Source organism: Panthera pardus, unplaced genomic scaffold (genome assembly GCF_024362965.1).
Source record: "Panthera pardus isolate Hobbes unplaced genomic scaffold, ASM2436296v1 HiC_scaffold_24, whole genome shotgun sequence".
NCBI classification, from domain to species: Eukaryota; Metazoa; Chordata; class Mammalia; order Carnivora; family Felidae; genus Panthera; species Panthera pardus.
Window position 1 is genome coordinate 16888385 of NW_026526810.1, and position 20969 is coordinate 16909353.

The 20969-nt window shown below is 37.8% G+C and overlaps 1 protein-coding gene and 1 long non-coding RNA gene across 9 annotated transcripts in view; one reads left to right on the forward strand and one right to left on the reverse strand.

Annotated features, from left to right (window-relative positions):
* Positions 1-20969, forward strand: part of LOC109258138 (uncharacterized) — a 133172-nt gene that overhangs the window by 81798 nt on the left and 30405 nt on the right. The window lies entirely within an intron of this gene.
* UBE3A (ubiquitin protein ligase E3A) overlaps positions 15321-20969 on the reverse strand; it is a 95623-nt gene continuing 89974 nt past the window's right edge. For all 6 annotated transcript variants that reach the window (XM_019434737.2, XM_019434736.2, XM_019434734.2 and 3 more), the window contains one exon: positions 15321-20897. In XM_019434737.2, coding sequence (XP_019290282.1) covers positions 20777-20897 — 121 coding nt within the window. In that variant the 3' untranslated portion in view covers positions 15321-20776. The remainder of the gene's footprint in view (positions 20898-20969) is intronic.

A 20969-nucleotide genomic window follows, 5' to 3' on the forward strand; every position in this document is an offset into this window, starting at 1 on the left:
AATTTTACACTATATGTTAACTAACTAGAATTTAAATTTAAAAATTAAAAAAAAAATTATGTGTATTCTGCTGATGTTGTATGGAGTGTTTTAGGAATTTAACTTAAGTAAAGGTGATTAATAGTATTGTTCAATTGCTGATTTTATGCCCATTTAGTCTATCAAGAATTGAAAGAGATTTATTAAAATCTCTGACTTTAAATGTGGATTTGTATTTTTCCTTGTATTTCTATCAATTTTCACTTCAAGTATTTTGAAGATCAGTTTGGTGAAAAAGCACTTCAGATTGTTAGGCCACATGTTAAATTGGTTCCTTTACATTTCCAAGGTAAACTTTATTATCTTTACTAATATTTTTGGCTCTGAAACATACTTTGTGGGTATTAAAATAGTCATTCCAGATTTCTTTGATTGGTGTTAAGCATGGTATATCTGTTTCCATCTTTTTACTTTTAACCTATTTGTGTCTTTAGATTTAAAGTTCATTTCTTGTTGAATGCATATGGTTGGTTGGGTCTTTTTTTTGTAATCTAATCTGATCTTCTCTGTCTTTTCATTGCAGTTTTTATATGATTTATATTTAATATGATTATTGTCATGTCTAATATTAAATCAATCCTCCAGTTATTTGGTTTCCACTTGTCTCATCAGTTTTTTTTTCCCTTTCTCACTTTCTTTTGGATTGTTTATTAGTTTCCTAGAGCTGTGGTAAGAAAATACTGCAAACAGAATAGCTTAAAACAATAGAAATTCATTGTCTCATAGTTTTGGAGGCTAGTCATATGAAATAAAAATGTCAGCAAAGCCATGTTCTCTCTGAAACCTATAGGACAGAATTTTCCTTTTCTCTTCTAGCTTCTGATGTTTTTCAGGAATCCATGACATTCTTTGGCTTTTAGATGTATTTCTCCAATCTCTGCCTTCATCATTACATGGCCATCTTCTCATTGTGTGTCTCTGTTTTCCTCTTCTAATAAGGATACCAGTCATATTGAATTCAGTTCCAACTTAATGAATCTCACTTTAAGTTGATTATATCTGCAAAGATCACTTTCACAATTATCAGGGATTAAGACTTCAACATATCCTTTTGGGGAATACAATTCAACCTGTAATAAATGATTTATACAACTCTATTTTATGTCCTTTGTTGGCTTATTAGTTCCAACTCTGTTTTGTTAATTTAACGGTTGCTTTAGAGTTTATAGTATACATCTTTATCACAGTATGGTTTAAGAATGTGTACAGTTTAAAAACCTTATAATACTATATTCCATTTCTTCTGTCTGGCCTTTAGTTTATAATTTGCATAATTTGATTTACACTTATGTTATAAACTCCACAATACATCAGTTATGTTTGAAAAGTCAGTAGTCATTTAAAGAGATTTAAATAAGAGACAATCTTATACATTTACTCAAGTAGTTGTCAGTTTTGATGCTCTTCATTCTGTTGTATATCCATATTCCTACCTGATATGTACTTTCTGCCTGAAAGCTATGCATAAGATTTTTTCTCTTTATCACTGTTTTTGAGCCATTTCATTATTATGTGTTTTGGTATTATTTCTTTCTTGTATGTAGAGTTCAGTGATATTTTTGATTCTGTGAATTTAGGGGCTTTTAAAAATCAGATTTGGAAATCTCTGGCTATTATTTATTTAAATATTTTTTCTTTTTCCCTTTGCCTTTCCTGTCCTTAGGGAACTCTACTTTACATCTACCCATACTAGGCTGATTGAAGTTATTCCATAGCTCACTCTTTCTTTCTTTCTCTCTTTCTCTCTTTCTTTCTTGCTTTCTTGCTTTCTTGCTTTCTTTCTTTCTTTCTTTTTGGATAATTTCTACTGCTACAACTTTAAATTTATCAATATTTTATTTTGCAATATCTAATATCCTGTTAATCACATTTTTCATTTCAAACATTATTGTTTTAATCTCTAGAAGTTTCAAGTCCTTTTAAAAATATCTTCCATGTCTTTACTTTTGAACATATGAAATACAGTTATAATAACTGTTTTTAATGTCCTTGTATGATAATTCTTACATCGCTTTTTTATACTAATGAAAAATAAGTACATAAAAAGATGCTTGACATTATTAGGCACCTGGGAAATTAAAATTGAAGCCATGAGATACCACTTGGCTCTTACTATCATCAAAAAGGCAGATAATAATAAGTGTTGGTGAGGATGTATGTGGAGAAATCAGACATTCATATACCACTGGTGGGACTCTAAAATGGTGCAGCACTTTGGAAAATATAAGTTTTCCAACTTCAGTAAGGCTGAACATAGTTATCATACGTCATACAATCCACTCCTAGTCATACTCCAGAGAAATGGAGTGGGGGGGACCCACACTGTATCTTGTGAAAAGAAAGCCCCATAAGCAATGACCCTTCCATCTTGGCCTGTGCATTGCTGCAGGTCTCATTTGGAGCCTCAGACACAGGACTTGCCTGTGTCTTTGAAATGGCTTTCAAACAAACTTTGATTTGGCTTATGCTCTAAAAGTGGTTTGAAAGAAAGGGCTCTACTTGTCCATCAAGAGAAGGGGTAGCAGGGGAGAAGCCCACTCCCCTCTACAGTAGGCAACACCTGTGCAAATGGTGAAAGGGAAAAAACATGCCCATTCAGTTTGAATGAAGGGGACATGAAAGCTCTCTGCTGCTGTGTTCACAAAGAGCACTCCTCAGCCTTGCCCTTTGTTAGCTATCACCCCACCAAGGTTATAGGCAGAGGCAACCCAGTGTAGTACAAAGAGTCCTGGAATGGGTGTCCCAGATTTGATCCCTGGGTCTAGCTCTCTATGAAAACTTGACAATTCCCATATCATCTCTGGCCTTCAGACTCCTCATCATTTGGGCTCTGTGACACCCAGAAGCCTTTCCTATTTTTATATTCTGTAATCTCAGAAACTGAATAATGTAAGGAGTAACCCACAAGGAATTTCTCAGCTTTTATGGGATCAGAATTCACATTAAACATACCACAGACTGAAGAAGTTATAGTATAAAGGAGTGAGTCAGAAGATCCTAGTGCCTGATGCCATCAGGTATTATTAACTCAAAGTACCAGTTCCATATAGGAATATATTTCCTGCATTGATGGGCTATGTCCTTCATAGGTATGAGCTTGTCCTATTGGTCAGTGGATTCTCCCAGGGCTAGACTTTTTCAGTACTTCTGTAGAGATTTCTGAGACTGCTCAATTCTTTTAATTGATACAGGCTTTAACAGAAGGGTCAGGGTATTGTGTCAGGTTATAGGCCTGGGCATCCTGCCTTGTTAAGGTAAAGTTTTGCTTTGAGAGAAGGAAAGAGGGTGCAAGTGAGCAAAGGGCAGACAGAGCGAGAGACAGAGAGAAGCAGGGCTCACCCAAAGTGGGACTCGTGTTCAACTGAAGAGGGGCTCAAGCTCACCTGATGCAGGGCTCGAACTCACAAACTGTGAGATCATGACCTGAGCCAAAGTCAGATGCTTAACTGACTGAGCCACCCAGGCACCCCTTGTTAAGGTAATATCATTTCCATATTTCTAAAGTCTACATGGAGGTGAAATATCAAGGGTGGTCTTACTGTGGCACTCAGGTCCTAGGTCCCAGAAGCAGGATAGGGTCACAAAGCCCTCTTAGTCTATGTGAGAGATAACTGGAGTAGTGGCCAAAGAGAAGAAATGATGTGAAGATCATTTCTGAGATATTATATATGTATAAGACTTCGGGGACAACTAGATATGAAAAGTCAGAAACAAAGAGTTGGAGATGTCTTTGAGGTTCCCAACATAGGTAATATTTCTTAATGTTATTTAAGAAAACATCAACATGAGATTAAGGTGTCTGTAGTCACTGAACTAAACTGTAATTTCAAAGTGTATACTTCATGGACCTTAAGGGTGTAGTGATCTGATTCTCTGAGCTAACAATACTATGACTCTAGGAAAAAATAACATAGATTGGTATGCTATGTCAATGGTAAGTGTAAATGTTACTACCATAATCACAGTGGGACAGTACTATTGGTTATTCATCTAGAACTTGGTGCAGTTCCACATTTTGCTGGTGCTGACCTCCACGAAGAGCTTTTTGGCCCTTTCTTCTCTTTTCCAAAGTTGGCAAATCATTGCAGAGTTAATCCTTATATAATAGTATGTTGAACTAATAATCTCTTAGATCCCTTACAATAGTAAAATTATTATATGCACACCTCTATAATGAAAGGCAGGGTTTCAGGTGCAGATGGTTTTTCTGCTGCTATGATTGTTTACATCTAACATCTATTCCAGTTTGTTGATGTCACATTGTCAAATTTTGGAGATTATCCTTGTATGTTTTAAAGCACAGTGCTAGGCTCTATTGACTGTAAAACAAACTAGCATTTCTGACCTGAACTGTACGGGCTCAGACTAAGAGAAACTACCATGAGGAGGGAGGGGAAGACATAACTGGGTAAATTCAGCCCCTTTACCAGTTGCAGTATAGACAACCAAACTGCCTAAGCCATTCTGATGGTTATCCTGCTATTTAAGGTTGGTGAGGTCAAAGAGGGATCCTCCAGTATAGTGTGCAGGGGTCAATAGAAGTTTCACAAAGCCACTTCTCCCTTCAAAGGAATTCTGATACTTTGCTAATAAGTACAATTTTCTTATGTCAGTTACAGGAATTTATCAGTGAAGATACTATTAGCTGACAACTTCTTGGACAATTTGATGATATGGCTCAAACATGTGATTTAAAATCTGGGTTCTGTCCCTCCACAAAGCTATCCATGGGTCAGCATTATACCAAGGCTGGATGCCCTTGGTGGTAAGAAGGCTGACAGTAGAAAGTGGAGACAAAAGAAACTAGAGCAACAAGTTTCCTTGTTTAGGTAGAGTGTTGCTTCCCAAAACTCATATAGGAGCAAGCATACTTTCCCCCAAGTCATAGTAAACATCCTGCCATATCTTACAGTCTCACAGTAGTTTTGGCCAGCCCAGACTCAAATCAATCACTGTGGCAAGGCAGGTTTTGCATTATCCTGATTGGCTTAGACAAACCTGCCTATCCTCGGGGCTGGACACAGTTTTTGGGTCAGGCCTCCAAACTGCATGTAGCCATTCAGTGGACACAGGTGGTATGATGTTTGAGAGCAATCTGGATTTGCAAAAACTCATTTAGATTTATATAATATTTTCTAATTTAAAAGCCACTTTTATACATTTCATTTTACTAATATAAATACCACTTTTACTCTAAATGTAAGCAAAAGATGAGGTCCAAGTATGTGAAGGAGCTATCAAAGCTTTGTGTTTTTACACAGTAGGGTTTGGCAAATCAATAACTGTTAAGGAAGGAGAACAAACAGGAGAGTTTAAGATTGCAAGAAGGTTTCTTGGGCTAAAGGAAGACTCCATACTATTTTAGGAATACAATGTTTAGATAAAAGAAGTTGGGGTCTGCTTTTTACATTTTTTTAAAAGTTTTTATTAATTTTGAGAGATGGGGGGTGGGTGGGCAGAGAGAAAGGGAGAGACACAGAATACCAAGCAGGCTTTGCACTGTCAGTGTGGGGCCCAATGCAGGACTGGAAACCACGACCTGAGCCAAAATCAAGAGTCAGTTGCTTAACTGACTGAGCCACCCAGGGCACCTCAGGGTCTGATTTCTTGAGGAGAGTTGAGAATGACCTGGAAAACAGGAATAAAAGGGATAGGAATAAACAGAATAATTTACATTATTTTACGGATATTTTTACGGATAATTTACATACTATATGGGTGACAATTAATGGACCTAAGAAGAGGAAGATTATAGTTGTTAAAAGGTCAGTCATGAAGAAGAAGAAGAAGAAGAAGAAGAAGAAGAAGAAGAAGGAGGAGGAGGAGGAGGAGGGGAGGGAAAGGGAAGGGGGAAGGGAAGGAAGGAAGGAAGGAAGGAAGGAAGGAAGGAAGGAAGGAAGGAAAGAAAGAAATCTTCACAAGTAACAGTCTTGAGTTGCAAAGTGGCTGGGTCACAAACACATTAAATTCCTGGTAGAACAAATGTAGCAGCTTATCTGAAGGTACTTATGTAAAGGGGGCTATGGTTTGAGGCATAAGAGCTGGGGTTGAAATTTTAGGGCTTCTGCAAGCTGTCACCAGCACTATCTAGGGGATTCTGTGGCCCACCCTACTGTCACCCTGTCTGAGGCTGTCTAGAGAAAGTCTAACATCCAGTTAAGACCACATCTTTTGAGCTCAGCATCTAGGTGCAGACTGTTAATAGTTGATGTGCCTTCAAGAAGAGTATCCTCATTTATATTTTCTCTTCTTCCTTCTCCACTTCTCCCATACTTCCCCCCCTTTTTTGTTTGGCTGTTGGGAGGTCTCATCTTTGAAAAAAAATCTTCTATATCACAATTAATGAAGGTGTCCAATTTCAACCAACTGATCACTTCCATCTTGAGAGGTTCACATAATAAGACTATATAAAGTACCTTTTTCACTTACTTACATAAACATTCTCCTATTAGATGATACTTCTAAATCTCATATCTCTGTTAATAATCTTATTAAAAACTTCCCTACTGGCCATTCCCTACCTGTCAGGGAGATAGAGGGAACTAAATTTAAACAATCTCTAACATCTTTAAGTTACTAAAAAGTAAACACATTCAGCCCTGCCCCTGTCAATGCAGTCCAATCAGACAGTGACAGAGCAGATGGCCTTCAAGCCCCCAGCCCCTTAGAAAAGGAACAGTTCTTAGGTGGAAGCTGAGCTTGCAGTAAACAGACTGATGAATAAGTTTCCCAGAATCTCTGTTCTTAGGAAGAGTGTTGACCACCAGACTGTGTACCCTGATGACCTATGGAGTTAACAACAAACACCGAAACCCAGAATAGAACCCTTTGATCATAGTGCCCACTTGTCACTAAGCACCCTCACAGATCTGCTGACAGAATATTGGCTGCCAGGTCCCCGATGGACTGAGAAATGTCTGATCCCCAAGTCCAACTGGGTATCTTATGGAGAAACCACCAGCAGAGCGACTGTTAGAACTTGTTGGACAGCATCAGCAATCAGGGAAACAAACACTATTCCACAGTTGGAGAGAACATAAAGCTTATGGAAAGAGAGAAGTCCTGCTCAATTCTGTCTTTCAACTGGAAAGAAGAGAATTTGTTGAAAAAGAAACTCAGTTTTCTGGAGTTCATGAAGAAATATGAAGCTAATGCCCAGGTAATGGAGCAGAAAGTCTTTTATAAACAATGTCATTTGAAGCTCCAAAGGTCAGAGCTGGCACATGCCCAGTTGCTGGGCAACAAGGACCTGGCCAAACGGCTCACCTCCAAGTACATGTTGTCCAACTACACCTCTACCTTGGTGGATGAGAGTGAGGCAGCAGTGAAGGCAATAGTCCAGAATAAGAGAGGGTGGAAGAAGAACAAGATGCTCTTCAGACTCAGTCTGGACAAAAACATGCTCTACCCACCCCTCAGCAGTATTCTGATGAAGAAGGTGGAGGCCCAGCCAGCTTCCAGGGTGACTTTAAAGGCAGACTCCAAGAAAGAGAGTGTAAGGGCAACTGTAAAAATCAGTAGGTCTCCTTCCAGAAAGGAGGGCAAGCCAGCTCTGGTTTTATCTTTAGAGTCTCTGGGTAGCCCACAGCAGGAAGCAAGGCAGAGAAAGCTTCCCTTAGACAGCAGGCCACCCCTGGAGGGGGAAGGAATGATGAGGGACTTCTCCAGCAGGACATCAAGCATTGTGCAGAGTCATCTCCAAGATCCAGCTAATGTCAGGAAATCAAAAGGCAAGCTTCTTAAATACATAGTGTATGGAGACAGAAGTGTGGAACACCCCAATGAGAAAATTCCAAGACCCAGGAACAATCCTCATGGCCAAGAAGTGGTCAGCACTGCTGACCGAGATCCAAATCCTCTTAAGGCAAGAGTTTCTGATGAATGAAAGAGCTAAGTCTCTGGAGAACAGAATCCAAAGTCTGCTGCAGCCTACACATTTTCTTTTTCAAGATTATTCTTCTAGCAGTCCCTTGGAAACAGGAAGTGAGGGAGTACTGCATGATCCAGTAATCAGAATGCATGGTGCAGGAAGAGAGCAGAAAATCATTCTTGAAGAGATCAGAAAACAAATTGGAAGCAATTCCCTCATTAAAGCAAACATTTTTTTTCCCAAAGGTACCCTTCCCCTTTCTACCCATTTATCATTCAGCAAAAACTTAACAACAACAAAAAAAATCTTACTCCTGACCTCAAACTGCTTCTGAACTCAGAGACAAAATGCTTTTCCTCTTCTATAAAACCATGACATCAAGACAGGATTTAACAGTAAGAAAGTGGACCTGGATCACAACTGGCCCTTGTAGCCCTTAAATTGGAGACACAGAAACAAACATAGCCCACAGGCAGCAAATGATGGGCAGGCTGCACTGGGAGCAGGGCATCTTGAACTTTCCACACCAGCCTTCATCTCTACACCAAATAACACTTTTCAATGAGTAATATCCAAAAGGAACATGATTCTGGGAAACTTTTTGCCAATATTATTTTTACTGTAAAAAGAGTAAAAGACAATAATTTGGGAAATGTTAGCAAATTTGTTCCTTCAGTGGCATGAGGAGGGAGTGGGAATGGAAACTTCACTCTAATTTCTGACATTTTCACAATAAAAACAAACAAATGAACACTAGTTGGCTTGAAAACTAGGAGAGATCTTTTTCTTATGGGGAGAAATCTCTTATGGGGAGCCTCCTTACATTTAGTTAAACAAAGACAGTACTGACTGAAGCAAGTTGAAGTTAACTGGCTTGATAATGTGGAAGGAGCATGGAGTGGGAGGCAGAGCCTGGTTTCTACCTTCATTTACATGAATACAATGGCCAGAGTAATCTTGGGCAAAGTGCTTCACAGTTTGACATGTTTCCTCATCTATAAAATGAGGGTTAGGTAATATGATCTTTTAGGTCATTTTAACCCCTAAACTTCCACAATGCAAAATACTTTGTTACAAAAACAGATTCTGAATGACTGCCCTTGAGCAAAATAAAATGTCTTGTCCCTCCAGTGGTCTTTCCAAGTGGTCTGTTAATATTTCAGACTTTTTGCTGAGGTAACATAAGGCAGTTAAAAGTTTTTAATAATCAATTAGATAGTAATGAGATAAATACATAAAGTGAGAATTTTACATTTAAATGTTTTTTTTCCTTTTGTAACACCCAGTGCTCATCCCAACAAATGCCCTCCTCAATGCCTATCACCCATTTAGCCCATACCCCCATCCAGCACCCCTCCAGCATCCCTAAGTTTGTTCTCTGTATTTAAGAGTCTCTTATGGTTTGTCTCCCTCTCTGTTTTTATCTTATTTTTCCTTCCCTTTCCCTATGTTCATCTGTTGTTTCTTAAATTCCATAATGGTAAGGCTCTCTTTAAGTTATTTCTGTGTATTTCCTAAATATTTAAGTCCCATGATGACAGCAAAAGTAATCTAAGAAAGTGGACTTCATTTTATAAAGCATATGACTAATTAATCACAGGTTTAGTGTCACCTGTGAAATCAGATGGCTGAAATGAGGCCCATTTACAGGCAGAGGCTACTCTTGTCACACATTGCAATGGTCTGTGATGTTCCAAATGACTGTTTCCACTTCATGTGGTTTCAATGTGAATTTTAACAATTTCTTCTATAGGTTATTGAGTAGAAGTATTGAAAACACACAGATGGTTATCACGAGAAACAAAAAGACATCCTTAAATAAATGATTACAAGAGTGATTTTAGAGTGGGGAGTCTAGATGGAGATATGAGATAGAGAGGAATAAAGAAGCTCTCTGAAAAGTAAAGTCGCTTAGGAAAATATGATCTATTTACTCACCACCTTCTTAGAAATATGTGGAAAACAAACTGGTTTTCCTCTTACTGCTTTTCCAAACCAGCTACATTCATAAGAATTATGCTGTCCCTGAACAATGGAAAGAAAGTGTGAGGAGCCCCTGAATGCCAGAAGAGCTCCAAGATCCTTCTGCATATCCAGGGACAATTCTTATACTGCTCCTTACTGGTAGTTTCTGTAGAGATCTGGAAGCCCAGTTGACAAATCAGGCCCTTTGACTTTGCAAATATAATTTCATTCATATACTCCTTCAATAGTTTTGTACTGGACATTGAAGTAAACCAAAATAGACATGTTTCTACTGTCCTGGAGTTTACAATTTGAGGACAGAGTTAGGCAGTAATGAAACAAACAAAATAATACATTGTGATAGGCACTATGGAATGATGATGAACATTTTGGAGAACACAATTTAAATTTGAAAAATATGTCAGTCCTATTAATAATATATATTGAAGGCAAATGGCATTTTCACCAGGTTGGGTGCTGAATGCAAGCACACTGGGAGCAATTTTGAAATGCATTTTTAGGTAAGAAGATAACTTCATTTGACAGGCCCAAGTATACACTGTTGAGTTGTGGCAAGCTGGGATTGTCTTACTCAATCTTAGCTTGAAGTACTTGAACATTATCTTCCTGCCCTTGCTGTTATCTCTGGGATAAGTCTGCCTTATTTGCCTCAAGCAACAGATTTGATCTCACTACAGTGCCTTTTTGTGCCCACTGAGTAGATGAAACCTAGCAGTGTCAGGCAATGATTGGTCCTGAAAGGTGAACAATTGATATATAAAGTCCAAAATCAATTACATCACCTCTCAAAAGTTTTGAAATATTTTCACTTAGCTGATTTATCTGTAAGAAGAGTTGTGATTGAGGGGTGGGTGTCCACCAGTGGTGTGCAAAGGTACAGAAGGGAGGGTGAAAAGGAATTTCTGAGACACTCTGGTTGGTGTGTAGCTCCATAAATCATGTTTACATTCTGCTACTGACATGGGGGGGCACAACCATGAATAAGACAAAGTCCCTGCCTTCATAGAGCTTGATTTCTAGTGGAGCACAGATAGCAATAAGCAAACTAATAATAATGACAATTTTCCTTTACTGAAAGTTCCATGTGTAACTCAAATGCTACCATTTCCCGGGGATGTTGACCACGTTCTTCTTGCCTCCCTTTATTCCCTTTTTCTGGTTCCTACCTATGGGTTCTGCTATGACCTATATGAACTGTAATCTTAAGAGCCAACATTTTTATCTCCTGTGTAGGCTTTTTTCTAGATCCATATATTTTTTGAATTTTCTCTGAACAACTCCACTTGCATATCTTTCAGACACTTCAACTAAAACAACTAAACCCAGCTGTACTGTACTGGCTTTCCCTCCAAAACCTGCTCCTCTTGTTTGAACCCAACAACCCCACTATCTACCCAGTCACCTAAACCAGAAATGTGGTAGTTCTTTAGAATGCAAAACAGATTATCTTTGCTACTCAAAGTCTGTAAAATAAAGTCCAAAGTCTTTGGTATGGTTTACAAGGCCCTCTATGACCTGACCTATCATTGCCCTTTCTAATCCCATCTTGACACTTATTCCCTATACTCAGGTATATTGAACACCCTCTATTTATCTGCCTGGTATACATTTACACATCTGTTAAGATTGTCCTAAACCCTTATCTCCTATCTGAAAAAGTTTTGGATCTGAATGCTAAGATTATATTTTTACATACTTTTATAACCCTTAGTGGTTTGCATATGTCTGATCTATTAAATTATCTCCATATAATAGACTCTTTGATTGAGCAAAGCAGTTTTGAATCAATCTAACACTTTAGCAAACATGCAGTGTGGCAAGTATTCAATTGGTATTTGTTAAATGTTAATGAAAGGAAAAAACTTCACACTTCAGTTGGAATAGGATGAGGGGCAGATTTTGAAATCTCCTGTAGCAAACTCTCCTTGTCATAAATATTATCATCATCCTACATGTCCCAAGTTCTTCCCATAGGTCTGATTTACAGACTCATTTAAATAATGAGGGCTGTATTTGTGTATAGGGGAGGGGAGAGTGGAGCAGCAAAAGACAACTTTTTTTTTTTTTTTTTTTTTGCAAACCTGCTCTCTGGCTCTGGTGGCTCTGAAAAAAAATTTTTTTTTTCTAGTCACTATCAGATAAGAAACAAACATCTACATTTCTAGGTATTAAGTCCACACCAGTGAAACTCTCTTAACTGAAAACATAATTCTCACTTAGGCCTTCCTCTAGGTGGGAAGCCTGAAGATAAGAGTGTGAGCAACCAGATTCTTTTCTCTTCCTCCCCTTACCCTTCTTCTTACTTACAGCTATTTCCAGCCCTTCTAGAAGGGAAGGAATTAGAGAAAATGATTCTGCCTTATCCATTTTGTGCAGCTATAATAGGGTATTGAGCCGTTGGAAGAGGTGAGGTTAATGGCTTTCCTTCATGAAATATATCCTACTGGGAACCCCAACTGAGAATCTCTAGTTAGGCTGGCAGCTTCCCATTTCTCCTCCCCTCACAACTTCTGTATTTTATGGTACTTAGATGTTGGGTACCTGGCCCCCTGCAAGAAGTCCGCAGGTGAAGTGATTTCCAAGATGGCTCATCTCTTATAACCACATGTAGCAAATGGGAAACATACACTTCAACCCCATTATTTGTGAATGTGCCTTTTTTTTTTTTTTGGTTTATTTATTTATTTATTTTTGTGAGAGATAGCATAAGCAAATGAGCGGGGTGGGGCAGAAAGAGGAGACAGAGGATCCAAAGCCAGCTCTGTGCTGACAGCAGAGAGCCAGATGCGTGGCTCGAACTCATGAACTATTAGATCATGATGAAGCAAAGTTGGATGCTTAACCTACTGAGCCACCCAGGCACCCCTTTATTCAGTTGTTAAAGGTCCTTTCAGCCACATCCTACCCAAGGACCCTTTCCAGGAAGAGTCAAGTACCATCCTTGTGTCCCCCCCAATCTATCACAGGGTCAAGGCCTCCAAGCAGTTCATCTGAACTGTATTTGAACAAGTATTGCCCTGATATCAAAACGAGGCAAAGATATAACAAGAAAACTACAGATCAGTATTTCTTATTAACATAGACGTAAATATTCTTAAAAAATACTAGCAAAACAAATCCAGGACCATATAAAAAGGTTTATGTACCATGGACAAGTAGGATTATTTCATGAATGCAAGCTGGGTTCAATACACTAAAATTCATCAATGTAATATACCCCCTTAGATACAGAAGAACGATTTGACAAAATCCAATATCCTTTCTTGATAAAAACACTCAACAAACCAGGAATAGAAGAAAATTTCGTCAACCTGAAGCATCTATGAGAAACTCACAGCTAACACCATACTCACTGGTGAAAGATGGAATGTTTTCTTCCTAAAATCAAGAATAAGACAAAGACATCTGTTCTTGCCACTTCCAGCTAATGTTATTCTAAAAGTGCTAGTCAGGGTATGTATGTATGAAAAACAAACAAAAAGAATCCAAAGTGGAAAGGAAGAAGTGAAACTATTTAAATTCACAGATGCATGATGTTGTGTGTACAAACTCCTAAGGAATAAAATAAACAGATAAATACAGAAAAGCTGCAGAATACAAGATCAATATACAAAAATTATATTTTACATACTAGCAATGAACAAACCAAAAATAAAATTTAGAAAAAAAAATTGTTTATAGTAATAGCATCAAAAACAACAACTTAGGAAAATATCTATCCAAAGAAGACCAGACTTGTACACTGAAACCTATGAAACATCAGTGAAAAAAATTAAAGACCTGAACAAATGGAGAGACATCCCATGTTCATGGATTGGGAAACTTTATATTGTCAAAATAGCAATATTCCTTATAAAACACAGCACAATCCCTATCAAAATTCCAGCTGTGTGTTTTGTTGATTCTAAAATTCATGTGGAACTGCAAGGGACCTCAAATAAAGTGATCTTGAAAAAGAACAAAGTTGGGGGATTCACATCTCAAATTCAAAACCTAGCTATAGCAATCAAGCTGTAATAATCAAGACAGTGTGGCACTGGCATAACGACAATGCAAGCCCACAAAATAAAGTCTTATATTTATGGTCAATCATTTCTCAATAATGGTGCCAAGACCATCATAGGGAAACAAGTCTTTTCAACTGGACTTGGACAACTGGACATCCACAAGCCAAAGAACAAAGGTGGATTCCTACAATGCACAATATGCAAAAATGGATCAAAGACCTAAAACTATAAGACACTTACTGGAAAACAAGTGTAAATCTTCATGACTTGGGTTAGGTAATTTTTTTTTTTTTTTAAAGATATGACACTTGGGGCACCTGGGTGGTTCAGTCAGTTGAGCGACCGACTTCGGCTCAGGACATGATCTCATAGTTTGTGAGTTCGAGCCCCGCTTCGGGCTCTATGCTGACAGCTCTGAGCCTGGAGCCTGCTTCCAATTCTGTCTCCCTCTCTGTCTGCCCCTCCCCCACTCATGCTCTGTCTCTCTCTCTCAGAAATAAACATTAAGAAAAAAAAAAAAAAAGATGTGACACCAAAAGCACAAGTCTCAAAAGAAAAAATACGAGAATTTGGACATCACCAAAATTGAAAATTTTTCTGCTTCAAAGAGTGCCATCAAGAAAGTGAAAATACTATCCAAAGAATGGGTGAAAATATTTGCAAGTAATTTACGTGGGTAGGGACTTGCATTTAGAATAAAGAACTCAGCAATAAAAAGAACCCAATTAAAAAATGGGCAAAGGATCTGAATAAACATTTCTCCAAAGATGAACAAATGTCCAAAAAGCACATGAAAAGATGCTCAACATTATTAGTCATTAGGGAAATGCAAATCAAAACCATGAAATACTTCATTCCCACTAGGATGGCTAGAATCAAAATGTCAATAATAAGTGTTGGCCAGGATATAGAGAAATTGGAACTCTTACACACAGTTGGTGGAAATAGTTAACAGCCACTTTGGAAAAGTTTGATACTTCCTTGAGAGGAGTAGGCATATGACTCCACAATTCACTCCTATGTACATAACCAAGGGAAATAAAAACTTAGGTCCACATAAAAACCTGTACACAAATGTTCATAGTAGTAGTATTTATAATAGCCAAAAAGCAGAAACACAAATATCCATCAAATGAATGACCAAAATATGGCATATAAATACAATGATATATTCAGCCATAGAAAGAAATGAAGTACTGATACATGCTGCAACATAGATGTACCTTGAAAACATTGTTCTAAGTGGGAAAAAAAGTCATATACAAAGGCCACATATTGCACGATTCCATTGACATGAAATGTCCCAAGTAGGCAAATCTATAGACAGAAAGATTGGCGGTTACCAGGGGCTTTGGTGGGAGGTGGGGGGGTGGGGGTGGGATTGGGGAAGTAGTGAGGGGAGAATAAACAGCCACTCCTAATGGGTACAGGAATTTTATTTTTTTTACAGTGATAAAAATGCTTTGTATAAAATGGTGATAGTTGCACAATTTTGTGAACATTCTAAAAGCAACTAATTGCGCACATTAAAATGGTGACTTTTATTGGATGAGGGAGGGTCAACTCTTGCCAAAGAAATCTTCACTATAAATTATCTTCAACTTCTCCATGGACTCTGCTCTTAATTGGCAACTATTGAGAATCTCAGTCTCTCAGGATGTTTTGCATAAGGCTGTCTAGCATCTGTTATCTCAACTTTGCTGAATCCTGATAACCAGCAATGAGGTAAGCTTGGATATCAGAATCCAAGCTGAGGGCAGGACAGGGCCAGGACTGAGAACCAGTCATTTGACTCTGAAGGCTGCACCCTCAACAGCTGTGTACCTCTACCAGTCACATGCTTATCCCATTTTCTATGGTTTCTTAAAGACCAGAAGATAGCTAGGATAATTATTCCACATCCTGCTCAAATGCACTTAAGAATCCTGACTTGATGGTTGACTTGTAGTAATGGTTATGAGGTTCTGGGAAAAACAGGCATTCATTGTGGTGCTTCATTTAGTATAAATGCATAGTATTTGGCAGTTTGCTCCTTGATAGACATGAGGAGCTGGCAACAGTGGGATGATGTGATGCCTGCCTCCATCTCCACTGGGAAAGGAGTGTGGCCACAGCAAGGCTGCACAGAGGCTTCTCGTTGTCAGAGCACATCCAAAGGGCAGGGCTGGGAAAGTCCCATATTCTTGCTCTCAAGGAATCTGTCCTTTTCATCCTCCCCCTCTCACTAACTTATCTTTCCATGAGTTGAAACACAGCCAGTGATTCTGGGGAGACACTGCCCCAAGGAGAAAGTCCTTCAGTCACAAAACATTAAAATATTCAAAAATAAAAACTTTTATTTTTAATGTTTATTTTCGAGAGTCAGAGCGTGAGCGGGGTGGGAGCAGAGAGGGAGACACAGAATCTGAAGCAGGCTCCAAGCTGTCAGCACAGAACCCGACGTGGGGCTCGAACTCAACGAACGATGAGGTCATGACCTGGCCGAAGTAGGAGGCTCAACTGACTGAGCCACCCAGGCACCCCTAGAAAAGCCTTTTTTGGGGGGGAGAAGTGTGGGAAGACAAGGATGCAGAAGCCACCTTTAGTGAAAAAACAGGAAGCTACATTGAATATTCTATTGCATGCTGAGTCATTTTCAATCATTCACGTAGTGACAAGCTGGTGGAGAGATGATAAAAAAAAAACAAAAACAAAACAAAAACCCATAATCTTTACCATGAATTGGCACACATTCTAGGTAATTGTTATGGGGGGAAAATTCCATTCTCCCTTCACTGTTCAAAAAAGAAATGTGCCCCACCGTGCTGTGCTACCATGAAAGCGTGGGCTGCTGTGAGGTCACATGAGCACTTTGGGGGTCAATGAAGTTTTTATGGGTGAGGTACTTTTTAAATTTTGGTTTTGAAGGGTATTTGAGAAATATAAAAATGATTAGGCACAAATGTAGATGCTGGGTGGGGATGCAGGGAGAGAAGTGCCCATAATAAAAGGCAAAAGTGGAAAAGTATGTGGGGCTCAGTCTATGGAGGGCTTTAGATGCCAAGCTTGAGGAATATTTCTAAAGGGAATAAATTTTGAGGCAGAAGTTATTTAAATAAGCAAAACTGCATTTTAGCAGAATGAAAGACTGGAAGAGGTTACAGTCAGGGTGGTTAGAAAGCTACCAAGACCAACCAGGTGATTCAATGGACCAGGACTTGAAAGGAAGTAGGATGGAGGAATGAACAGCTGGGAAGATTGGAGGGAAAAGAACGGATACAAGCTGTGACAACTGAGGGATGAAGGATTTTGGTGACTGGGTTGAAAATGACCCTTTAAAGGGAGAAACAATAGTAGGTAGAGATGTAAGATTAAGTTTTGGTATTGACTTTGAGGTGCCAGAAAGAAATCCTGGGGCTAGGGTCTGAACAGAAAATAGGGATTTAGGCAAGAATCTTAAGGAGTCGTTGAGGTTGACCAGAGAGAATTGGGCAAGTAAAGACAAGAACTTTAATTATAGTATCCATCCAAGATCTGGACAGTATACATCCAACCAAAAAAAGGAACCAAAGAACAGGCTAATTAAGTTCAAGTTGTTGGCAAGATTAGAGCCCTTACTGGCAATTCAGGTTATGAGCATTCTTCAGGACAGCATTTTCAGTATGACAGAAATGGATTAGCAGCATTTCTCAGACATTTGCATTAAAATCTTTCAGTAGTGTTTTGTTTTGTTTTGTTTTTTTTTAACAAAAGCCAACCTACTGGATTTGAACAGGGAAGAGGAAAAAGCTTTGGGACTTTGCATTTGACACTCTGTCCTCCCCAAGAAATTCTTTATAGACTAATGACACTGAGTAGAGGAAGACAAGAGGGAGTAAAATAGAAGCTTGTTTTTGAATTCTTTGGTGGCTCAGGGAAGGGGTGGGAGGGGTAGAGATGTTCCTTAAGAAGCTATGGAAGGTAAAAAAGTTGGTAAGTAAAAAAAAAAAAAAAAAAAAAGATAGATTAGATAGATACATAGATGACAGGATGGATAGATAGATAGCAAGGGGATCAAGACTACAAATAGAGTAGCCTCGGGAAAATAGTCCTTCCTGTAACAGACTATGAAACTGAGAAAAATCCCAAAGGGGCTTAAAACCCCAGCACAGTTGTGTTCTTATAGGAAAGGGAATGACATTGCTAGGTCACAACTATGAATGAATAACATCAGCAGTTCAGTTTGAAGCCTCATTTTCAAGTTGTTTTTTGTTTGGATATTTATCTTTCCTGCACAAGTTTGTATCCCCAAACGAGGCTAGGGAAGTTGTAATTGTATTTTATCACACAATTAACCACAACCCAGGAAAGTAGTATACAGTATAGGGTCAGGAAATCTAACTCATTTGCTGAAGCTGCCAGGCTCTGGGAAAATTTGGCTTCAAGTTGTATTTTTATATTGCATGTTTGGAATTTTCTAAAATAATAAAATATTAAACACAAAGTTTCCATTTGGAAATTTAATTATTTTAGTTTATGGTTCATTTTGTCCCAGAACTTCTTGGGAGACTGTAGGCTGATTGACAGATAACCAAAATATGTAAGAGTGTCCAGGCAAAAATGTGCTTTAATAATATGACATTTGGGGTAGAGTAAGTAGTCATTAGTCAAAATTTCTGTTTTCCTCTTCCTTGAGATATTGTTCAGTGGCATTCTGGTAAACAGTAGTGAACAGGAGGCAATGATAAGAAGTGGTAACATGCCCAGGATAATTATTAAGCAAGTGAGAGAGGCTACTATGGACAACCAATGACTTTTTCTCTTAGAATATTTTTAAGGGTAGGTTTATTTTGAACTGTTTGTTAAAAGTCTATTTGATGTGAATTCTATATCTGATAACCTATACTCAATTACCATTCACAGACTTCATACAGATATGTTAATACAATTGTAGAACTTCAATACTGTGATAATAGAATTTGAGAACTGAAGAGCACACATTTCTTCACGAATTTATTATAAAATGCCCCCAGAGTATTTTATTTCTCTCCTTCTCACTTTCATTATACACAAGCACATGGATGAGACACTCTTTAAGATAACTGTAGTAGCATGAGAGTCCCTTGCATCAAGGTAGTGTAGATACCTTAACAGTGTTCTAAAGGCTGGCCCAGAAAAAAACAAAAAACAAAAACGTTACCTTATCACAAGATGGAAAGCATTATTTTCTTTTTCCACTAAATTATGATGAAAAATGTTACCGCTTTATTTAGCAATATGGTACATAACAGATGTGTTTCAATTACTAAAATAATTAAAATAATCCTCAAAGACATCCTTTTTCCCCTCCAGTGATTTGAAAAGCTGTATTTTTCCTGTCAATTGCAAACAAATCATCAGCTGATCGTAGTCTGTTAAAACAATCATCAAAGCACAAGCTCAGCACATTAGCTGTATGTAGCTTGTAGTAAAAGGATATATCAATATGTTTCTCCTTAGTTAAAAATACATAATCCTTTTATTTTATATTGCAATAAAACAAATTAACACCACAGACACAGAAGACTAGAAAGGGGAAACTACTTACTTCTGAACTTCCAGTAATTTAAACGTATTTGTACTTTTCCATAGTACATGAAAGTAATATTTAACACTTACTTTTTGAAGTAAAACTTAATCTTTGGGGATATACAATGTAGATAGGACTTAAGAGTAATAGTTCCATTCATTTCCAGGTCTGCTTAATGTATGATTAGGTAAAACAAGGCACAATAGCCATCCTTTCCATTATGTTGCAACACTGATCATGTGCCTTGATAAAATGGCTGATTAGACAAGATGATGGCAACATGAAGGGAAGACTTTGGATTGTCTATTTAAAATGCAGGTAATAAGTAATTAATAAAAAATTTATTTTAAGTGCACTTTCACATGCTTTGAGTTTATAATAAACAACAAACTTCCTAACTTTCTTGCAACAGGCTTGACTACCATTTCTTTTGGCCAAATGCACTTTTCCCCAGTAAACTTAAAACAACAACAATAACAACAACAACAACAACAACAACAACAACAACAACAACAACAAAATAATCCCTGTCCTTTCATATACTAAGAAAGAGGATTGGCTACTGAAACAGTTCATTGCAAGACACATGAAGACGACATACTGTGGCATGAGTTGTTTTTAATTTGTTGTGCTGTTTCTAAAGTAAAGTTCTGAGGGCTGCAGTTAAAACATTCCAAGTTCTCCCTTCCATCTTTATTGATTTCAAGATTTTGCACAGAAAACTCTTTGGGGACTAGAACAGCAGCAATTGCATCACACTGTTTTCAAGACTTCAAGTTTCAAAGCAAATTGTTTAAAAAAAAAAAAAAAAGCACAGTTCCTGATTTGAGTTAGATACAGGGACAAAATAGCACATACTTGAAGGTTACACAGTCTACAAATGGTGGGAATATTTTCCTTGGGAGAGTAGTTTTGTTGGTATATATTTTTTAAATACTCAAAAAGGCTCAACCTCAAGCAGTAATAAACACAAGCAAAAGTGATTTAACCCTTAAAATAAATATTCAGAAAAACCTCTCTGTACATACAAGTGAAAGAATAAGTAACACTTTCACACCAAAAAAAAAAAAAAAAATAATAATAATAATAAAGGATTTGTTCATATAAGTAGCTGAAATCTGCTGTTCCAGCCCATATATCCCCAATAAAGAAGGGAGGCACAGACATAGGTGACTACTGTGGTTCACTATCTTACAGCCTTTTTGTACTGGGACACTATCACCACCAATTTTATCCCTCTTGTTATATGTATTAAAATTTTAAATTTCCTTTTTTTTTCTTTTTTCATTTTTTTTCTTCTTCTTCTTCTTCTTCTTCTTTCTTCTTCTTCTTCTTCTTCTTTTTTTTTTACAGCATGCCAAATCCTTTGGCATAAGTGATGGCCTTCAACAATCTTTCTTTAAGTTTTTCTTTGCTTGAATATTCCGGCAGTAAAAGGACATTAAAGCAAGTATGAGATGTAGGTAACCTAAAGAGAGAGGAGGGGAAAAGGTAGGAAAATAAATCATGGAGAATATGCCCAGTACTAAATGATCCTACT